The sequence below is a fragment of the Ischnura elegans genome, chromosome 3, assembly GCF_921293095.1.
Source record: "Ischnura elegans chromosome 3, ioIscEleg1.1, whole genome shotgun sequence".
NCBI classification, from domain to species: domain Eukaryota; kingdom Metazoa; phylum Arthropoda; class Insecta; order Odonata; family Coenagrionidae; genus Ischnura; species Ischnura elegans.
Window position 1 is genome coordinate 115,630,187 of NC_060248.1, and position 9,791 is coordinate 115,639,977.

The 9,791-nt window shown below is 36.1% G+C and overlaps 1 protein-coding gene across 1 annotated transcript; it reads right to left on the reverse strand.

Moving 5' to 3' along the window:
- Positions 1–4,241: 4,241 nt before the first annotated feature.
- LOC124155097 lies at positions 4,242–7,353 on the reverse strand. Its single transcript, XM_046528833.1, has 3 exons — positions 7,265–7,353; positions 7,088–7,156; positions 4,242–5,115 (listed from the first exon to the last, which is right to left on the reverse strand). Exons 1-3 carry the CDS (start codon positions 7,287–7,289, stop codon positions 4,709–4,711), a joined length of 501 nt encoding a protein of 166 aa, XP_046384789.1. The 5' UTR covers positions 7,290–7,353; the 3' UTR covers positions 4,242–4,708.
- Between the last annotated feature and the right edge of the window lie 2,438 nt (positions 7,354–9,791).

The following is a 9,791-nucleotide window of genomic DNA, read 5'->3' on the forward strand; positions in this document are numbered from 1 at the left end:
TTTCATTTATGTAGACTGAAGAATTTTATTTAGTTGAAAAGTGCATTGTTGTAACATGTATAAGGATTTGTTTGTTTTGTTCACGTCATTATATTTATGCAAGGGAAAGAATGTCTCTGAAAGGAGAAAAGGGATGTAGTGTCCTAAGGTTGGCAGCCATGATGTTGGTCGATTGTTGGGGTTGCTGGGAACAAGGTTGTTGTATGTGAGTGAGACAATAAAGATGGCGATAAGTAAGGCGTGCTTGTTTTAATGATTCTTTGTCCAAGTTAGGACAGTACAGGAAGGATAGGATGGCCTGGGGTAGCAACCACCCCCCTCCCCCTCAGACAACGAATCAGTCCAAGACAATTTTTGAAGAATAACATTCCTGGAAATACATTTGAAATCATTTTGGCGCTAAAGATTTAACTTTTAGTCGATGCAGTTCAATATATAAAATAATTATAAATAATTTTTTTATTTCTCTGAGGCTTTGGGGAGGGATCTTTCACTTCCTCCCCCCATAGTTATGCCACTGAGTAACAGTGTTGTGGAATGTTAATGTCATATTATTCCTTTTTATAATTTTGTATGCTGACAGGAAGATTGCCATCTTGGTAATAATATTAATTTCCAGAAAGTTGTCTGCCAATTGAAATTGCACGTTTATTAATTTCCTATTGCTCAAACCATGAAAGATGATATATAAACTTAATTGATTGCATGTTTAATAAACATCTACACATTATAGAACTTTATTAGGACTGTTGATTGTGAGAATTTGATGTATCACTAATTGTAAGATGATGTTCATTAAAATTACTTATGAATTAATGCTTTTGGTGTAATAAAGCTTGAAATTTTATTTATATTTTTAATTACAGGTTCAGATATTCTAGTAGTCAATGTCATTGGTGGTAAAGGAACATTGAGAAGAATGCAAGATGTGTGGCAGCTGTTATCACCTATTCATCATTCTCTCCTACTAATTTGAATCCATCTTAATAGAAATGTTACATCTTGTGCACTTAAGATTTATTTTTTATTTTGCAATATGTAAATAATCTTAGTTTCAATGAAATTGTTAAATCATTCTGGAAATCTTAAAATGTAACATTTGTGGTGTGTGTACGTTATATACTTTGGGAAAATGTGATTTTTTTCTCTTATATACCTCCTTTGATGACATATTTTATTATCTGCAACTCTCGTGAAAAGTACATAAACTGCATGACAGCTTGTGACTTCTGTAGTTTTTCTTGTCTAATTTTGGGGTAGGATAATATTTCCGATTTTTCGGCACTAAAAATTGACCAGACTTGTCCTCAAAATCCTTGTATAATATCCATTGCGCTGTTTTCATGGAAGTTTACTCGGATATTACATGCGAAATCTCTTCCGATCTGAAGATAACAATTCTCTCTCAGCTGATATTGGACTTTTCAAAATCTGAAATTATTCCTTTGACGAGAACAAAACGCTATATAGTAGCCCTGGGAGCAGTAATATTAGTTTTGGAAATAATTTACCCTGTTTCAGACAAATATGAGTTTTTCATATCTAGAAAAACGTCCAGTGAAAATAATCAAAACTTGGCTGAAGCGCGATTATTTGTTATTTTTCACGATTTAAAATTTACAAATTGATAGTAAAGTGTTCCCAGTACATCAAGATTGAATATATTATAATTTATAATTACCGAAAATGCGACAGGAATCGCGTATTTATGAAAAAACTGGCATTATATCACTTTCCCCCATAAGACTCTAGAGACGGAAGAACTAAAATGGCGGACGTCTCAATTCCCATAGTGGAAGTGTATGGAACGACTCAACCCTATGAGGTAGTAGTGTAGAGAACTGCCATCCAGAGGACTCTGCTCCAACTATCCCAGGATAAGGCTAACGGCAAAAATTGTCCCAACTGTAAAGTCGGTTTTTGGACTTTTTTCCGCCTAGATCCTGCATTCCGCCCACTGTGCAGCGGCCTGAAGTCCCATCCGAAGGACGGAGTGCTGTGCATGTAATACGCTCCACAAAGTACCCAAGCAGGGATGGATAGTCTCTGAAAAATTTCCACCACCGCCGGGATTGGAATCCGGATCCACAGGGAGGCAAGCCAAAACCAGCTACCACACCAACTTAAACCCCAAACCTTTGCAGCTATTTCAGCGGAAATGGAAGTGGGTATAGCCCTGTTCACAGCAGCTTAGCTTGATATCACCCAGACCTGTAAGGGGGTGTGGGTTCATTTAGTGAGGCGTTAAGAGGGAGGGATTGGGGCCGAATATTACCCAATATCACGTGGGGGAAAAAGGACATGAGGAATACCCCGTATTTCTTTCCACCAGAAGGAGTATGAAATAGGGAGGTTTCCTATTATTTTTTTATCGCCTAAATCGAAAGATTATTACTCCTGGAGTACGTATTTCACGCTTTTAGATTTTAAAATGACGATATCTATTTTTCGCGATTAAATGAAAAGTGAAAATTTTCAAGCGCGTGAAAACGCGACGGCTAAGTATGAATGCCGGGAAAACTCCGTGTGACGTCGTTCTGGTTCCCGCTGCCGCAAGTGAGGTGACCTTGGGGTGAGGCTTTGAGCGCTGATACGACGCAGGATGCTAGCAGGTAGCAGTGTACCCTGCTAGCTGGTAGCGCTTGGCTTAAATAAGGATTATTATTACCTTATCAAACGAAGAAAACTTTCCGACCTTAGCCAGTTATAATAGGTGATTATTAAGACATGTTTCCCTGAGCTCTGTGCCTCATGCATGCATTGGTATTCTCAGACGATTTAAAACTTCTATCTACTCGTATAGAAACTAGATCCCTGTGACGTCACGTGGAGTGGTATCGCATGGGCGCCAATCTGGTCTTTTTCAAATGAGGATAAAATTCACCATTGCCATTCGTCTAAACCGGTATTTCAAGAACCAAATAATTTGTATAATATGAATACACTAATGGTGGGTAACGAATCGCAATCAATGCCTTTCGTTTTCTTTGATGATGGAAACTACCCTATTGTGAGAAGTATCTAAGAATTTTATCGCTCAACTTTTTTACTATGATCAGTCTTCGTTCTAGACTACATTCTGCTATTCAAAATTACATTATTTACCGCATTACATACTCACTCAGTCAAAATCGAAGTTTGGATGGGATAGTCGAGGTTAGAGTTCATCTCAGACTTGGGCACAGGCGGCTGTTTATCAAATATTCAGTTCCTCTCGTTGGATCACATTGAGGATTTTGTTTGCGGGTATCCGAAGGTTTCACGGAAGATTTGAACCCGGAACCCTTAGATCAGCAACCAAGCCCTGTAACCTAAAGGCTACCACCTTCTCTTAAATACTAGCACTAAATAAAATGAGCAAAGTAAGTTATGCTCCAAATCCAACGCATATAAGCACGCAAACAAATAATTCCCGTTATTAGCTACATGTGTGATATTTTTGAGGTTATCGACCGCAATACAATATAAAAAATAAGTCTTTTTGAGAAAAAACTAGTAAGGGTTAATTTTAGTCTATTCACCTAAACCTAAAAAATATTTTAATTTATATATCTGTTATGTTATGCGAGTTTGAGAGCAAATTCTGAAACATAAAATAAACTTGTTAGTAAATTCTTCTCGGGGTTCTATTCGGGTAATCTCCCCAATCTCTATCGCTGCCGACGTTTCGATGAAATCCTTTCCATCGTCATCAGGGCCTTTGATGCTAGTCTTGGGTGCTTTTATTTACTATCCAAGGTGGTCATGCTGGGTCTATTCTAATAAGCGGAGGAGTATTTCATCGAAACGTCGGCAGCTATGCAAATTGAGGAGATTACCTGTTTGAAATCCGGAGAAGAATTTACTTTTGCCATTCACCGGTTAAGAGTGAAGTTCAACATAAAAGAAACGTACTGATAGTGAATCAATCATGAAATCTGTTAAAAAGAGCTCCTTATTATTCCCATGAAAGTTGATTGACTGCTGGATAATTTTAAGAGACAATTTTGCTTTTCTCAACCAATGAGCATTAAATGTTGAATATACTTCAGTAGACGCTCCCCTTAGGTTTTCAACCCCAAAGTTCGGCCAAGTTAAGGTAAATTGTTGTTTCGGCCTCATACCATCTATAATTCATGCATCTCATCATACAAATTATGGAAAAGGGAAATCACAAACATTCACCTACGGTAGAAAATAAAAACGATATTTATTTTGAACAATTTAAGGAAGAAAGAAAATGAGCTAATTTTTTCATGGAATGCCTTTTATGAGAATTTTTATTTGGATCTCCAAACATGAAACGGATAGTACACTTAAATAACAACAATAAGTTATTTAGGACACACTAGGAAAATATACAACATATCAAACATGGATGGTCTACACGGAGCTCAGGACAAACAACATATGGTTCATGAATGTTTGATCATTTTCGTGTAGTCCTGATGCCACATTTGGTAATTGACATGATCATTAACATTTTACCATGTTATTTTAGGCATAGGTAACCTGTAGATTAGTTAAAAATTTCTATCGTAAATCTTCAGAAGTTGAAGTGTACATATATTTTGATAAGTTTGTATGTTCAACGTGAAAATATACCTACGTGAGGATAATATTATTTATCTTCCGTAGTTGGCTACTCGATTTATCTTTGCCATTCATTTAGCAGAGCCCTTGAATACTAGAACAATTTACAAAGGATGAGTGAGGAGTAGGTAGTCCGTTACTGGTAGTCATCCCAAGAATAGGATTCCACGACCTCAACACCATTTTCACCGTTGTAATCACCGCTGTACGGTTGAGAATCTGGCATAATATCCATCATCTGACGGCTGTGCCTACTGCGTACGCTATTGAGCGACCTTCCTGAACCTTTGGCGGCGACTTTGCTTACGTCGTTGACGGACCTGCGGGCTTCTTTGACTTTTTTGCCATCGCTAATCTGAGATGCTTTCTTGGGAACGGCCGCCTCTTTAGTAGTGGGGAAATAAAACCTCTTCACCGCAAAAGAAACGAGCACAATGACTAGGAAAGCAGCGCAGAGTTCGCAATTGGACACGCGGTAGGTACTGGTTCTTGCGAATGAGATCGCTTCCTTTGAGTTCCTACGTGGTTCTCTGTACACACATCCTGAAATGAAAGGAGAGGGTTGGATATTTATCTGATAACAACGATGCTATTTGCTGAAAAACTCAAATGTTTATTGTGAAAAAGTAATTCTCTAATTTACACACCAAAGCACATTTGTGTTCCGTCAAAAATAATATTCTTAGCCTGTCTTTCATGGAAAAATAGGAGGTAAAATATCACTTTTCTTATATCGTTTTTAAAATGTTGCTCTGCTTATAAAATCTTCAAAATCACCATCAAAAATATAGTTGGGAGTACTTTCATACAAACACTGATTTTTAATTGAAATTTGATAGGGGAGATGAAAATCCATCAATGGGAATGCGAAAATAATGGTCATAAAAATAAACTTTCTTTCAATAAACTACAGTACTTTTAACAATTATTTCTATGCATACTATTCTATGATTCAGATGAAAATTGAAGACACTTCAATGTTCGACTGAATCGAGGCAATAAATCAAAATATAACTGTGCTATTGGCAAGAATGTTCCTAAAAAATCTAGTTATGAAGTAAGAATTCAAAGAAGAGAATAATATAAAAAAACTTGAGGGGAGTAGCTACCACATTTGGGGGCTGGAGGAGACCTGCCAATTTGAAATTGGGGGTGAACACCCTTGTCAAAAACTAACATCCCTTTATTTATTCAATAAACATTTACCAAGGTTTGAATAATTATTGAAGTTGGCGGCCGAACAAATGTGAAAGACGTGGCATGAATGACCAGCTGCGCTACCACGAGAGGGGTGGGGGGAATTTTCCCCCAAGCTACATCTATGCAAGCGAGAGCACCCGAATGAAATCCCGAAAAGAATTTACTGCCACCACTGACCGGTAAAACCGGTAAAGTCTGACGTAAAAGAAACGTGCTGATAGTGAATCAAACATGAAATCTGTTAAAAAGAGCCGTTAATTGTGTTTATTAGTTATTTTGTGAAATGAGAAAATGAATATTGGCAAGTCACAGTCACAAGGTAGGAGTATTTGTAGCTGTGAAATGGATATGGCTGATTATCACATGCATGCATACAATAACTAAAATGACCTACTACATAATTCAGGCTATGCAAATTAAATTAAAATTTTGGCAAAGGTTCGATGGGATGGATGGCGAGCCCTCCCATGTCAAACTTCTGAGTGTTTCATTGACCACTGCCAAATAAAGTGAGCCATTATCATTAAGTATTCAGGACTGGAAGGAACGTGCCTGTTGTAAAGAACAATTAGTTTATGTTTAAGAGGGATAACGTCTGACTCTTAGTTGTGTTAAAAGTATTTTTTTTTCTTAATTTGATTTTTACGGCTGATATCCTGTGCTCCTATAATTCTAAATGGTGGGATTTATCCTAGAGATTATATTACAATGTAATTACCTTAACTCCAAAGACAGACGTGGTGAAGCAATCTTTCTATATTTTCATCCATTCACTTCACGAATTTTAATCACAGAATATACTAGCACAATTATTTATCTTTATTTTATCATATGTTAAAATTGCCTTCTATCGATAATATTGCTAATAATTCTGCCTCTTTAACCACATAACACCATTTATATTAAAATTGTTTGGACTATCAAAAAATAAAAAGGATTTTATTCCATTTTGCGACTATCGTGATGGATGAAGTAGGTACTTCACAGAAAATTACAAATGATCACAATGATACATAAGGCCTATTAAAATATAACCGATTTTTTAAATAACATTAAGAATTACATGAATTAGCCTTCCTTTCAGAATATTCCCATGAGAAATGCACTTAAATAAATGCAGATGGTTATAACTTACAGAATTAAAGTATCCCATAAGCTGCTCCGTAATCATTTTTCACAATAAGAATTAGCGATATAAAATGAAACAATATCTTCAAATGTCGTGTAGCAATTGGATCATCAAACATCAGTCTCAATTACAACGTACTTATATACTTTCGAAGAAATGCATGACAAAATAGTTCAAATCACATACCTCTATGATCTCGTTCTTCCGTGCATTGTGATATGACTGTAGAGGCCAGATGAATAAGGTATACTATTGCTGAAATTCGTACACAAGAACAAATATTGAAATAACGAGCATATTCATTTAAAAAGTTTGAACTAAAATTCAGGTAAATAAAATTTGATTCAATTCTTCAAAACTTACTTAAAATTTTGGTAGTGTTAGCCATTGAATCCTTCTGCTTTCAGCTGCATTAAGTCATCGCCCATGCATCGTTTATCAAAACAGCAACGGCAACAATAGAAATATGCCTGAATGATAAACACATGGCTATCACAAAAAAACGTATGGATGTGAGTACCTTTTTTTAATGCGTTATTTTCGGTGAGAAAGATGTAATAGTTGTAAGTCTTAGGTACCGTCACAACTCATACGATAAAACATCGTTTTTCTGTATCTAGCATACTATTTTCTCGTACTTTAGGAGGTTAATCACGGCACATGGTGCATTTTTTCCTCCGTGAAAAATCGTGGTAGCACAATCATTATTTACTTTTCGTTACACCAATCGAATAGTTGATATAATACAAAGAAATGCAAGATTCTTAACTTTTCTCTCCATATATTCCAGTTTCATACTAATAAGGCGTTCTTGTAAGAATAATCTCTGCTAGGATTGATTATCTCACCGAGTTGATCTCCAAATTCCAATGGCGTTTCTTGCTCCTGTTCGTAAGTCCTCATTCCTATACCGATATCTCGCATTTTATTTTGCCACACAGTAGTTGAAAAATAGCAGTTGTGTGCTGAAATGTTAAGCTTTGCTTGAAATTGAAAAACTTTAATTTCTACTAGCCAATGGAATACGAAGCTATTCCATATGAAAATTCAGATTAATATTCCCAGATAATTTTTTTTCCAAAAACATTTTAGCTCAAAAATATTAGGTATAATTCGTTTCAAGTCAAAATAGATGAAGGAATATTAGACAGCTTCTTCATAGTAACAAAAAGGTGTATACGAAAACATTGCATTGCTTATATTCAAATTTGGGAAAAGCAAAGTTAACTAGATTAGTACGAGTTGATAAACGCTTGATAAATGAGCATTGCTGAACGTCACTCTGTTGGGCAAAAATTTAGCTGATCATGAAATACATCTCATCTATTCCGCAGGAACTGTAACCTCACACATATGAGTTACAGATAAAATCTAAAGCAATGATTTCAATGATATAGTGTGTTTTAAGGAAAAGGCATCAATTCCCTCCATTATGCCTTTCTTCGTGACAAATTGCTCCATAAAATAAAATTGTTTACCTTGATATTGCTAGGGTATATACAATTTACCTAGCTATAAACATTTTCGTACATCTCAAATGTAAAGTATTAGCAGCCGAGAAAACCCTGAGGTAAATTTTTCAGATTCAGACACTGCGAAAAGTTGACAATGCACCCTAAACACTTGTTACTATATGTTTGAAACGAGTAACTTGTCGCGAAAAAATATGCCTGGAAGTGATTCGTCCTATTAATGGCATAATTAATTAATTTATTTCAAAAGCCCACACATAGCAATATTGTCAATTTATTGTGGCCCAATAACAGGAATAATGAGTGAAATAATGAATCTTTTCCTAGCCATGCATCTAAGTGTTTCATATATGGGGGAAACACGACACTAATGCGATCATCCTCTGTATACTCTGGCATTACAAGGACATCTGTCTTAAATATTCTCTTCTGCTTTCAAATTGCACGACGATGTTTATTTCGCTTCACTTGCATTCTCCATTGTGATTTCCTCCTGATTTTATCCCCATGATTCGTTGGCCGTTTCACGTCTCCGTCACATTTTTCTCTCCCTTTTCGCCGGTCATTAACTTCTTTTTTTCTGATTCTTCCCCTTGTCCAAGTCTCCCTTCATCGTACGATACGACCCAATCTGGCGGCCTTTCAACTACGTGCTAGAAGTCTATACCAAATAGAAGACGACGACCCATCCATGCCCATCCGTTCTTCTGCCCATATTTTCTCATTTGAAGTGATGAGATGACTGAAGTCAGACAAACAGCCTATCGTGATATTAGCAAGCATTCTTTCGCTATCAATTCCAATTAGCAAAACCTCATGGGCTCAAATATGAGGAATGAACTATAAAGGTAGGATGCCTTGTGGATAAGCGTTGACTGTCAAAAATTATTACCGATGTTCTATAGAATTTTCTCAGGATCAATGCTATAATTTTTTAACGGAATGTGTGTTATTTCCTTGTTGGGTGATCAATTGCTGCCCTCCCGTGTGTCAGTCTAAGGACTCGAAAAATAAATTTTCCATATTTTTACCTTTTTAAATCTTCAGTACGAACCGAGGTCAAACCCAATTAGGTCGACTAGCTTCAAAAGGTTGGGTGAACGGTATAGGACAATTATAATCCATGCTACAGAGTTGAATGATAATTAGTTGTAAAAGATGAGGCGGAAAAAATCAGATTTAGCACAAAATTCTCATTAATGACCGCTCGATGTATCTCACCTTCTGAGAAAAAAATATACTCGGTGGAGAAATTTTATATTTTTTTATGTGAATGGCCTAAAAAAATTCTCTCATTTTCAATTGGCATCCATCGATAAACGAAAATACTTTAAAATTTGAACTATTAGTGTCCGCTGTTTGTTGTTTAACAAGGACTATCCCCCAACCGTTGATAGCCAAAATATTAACTATGGTTC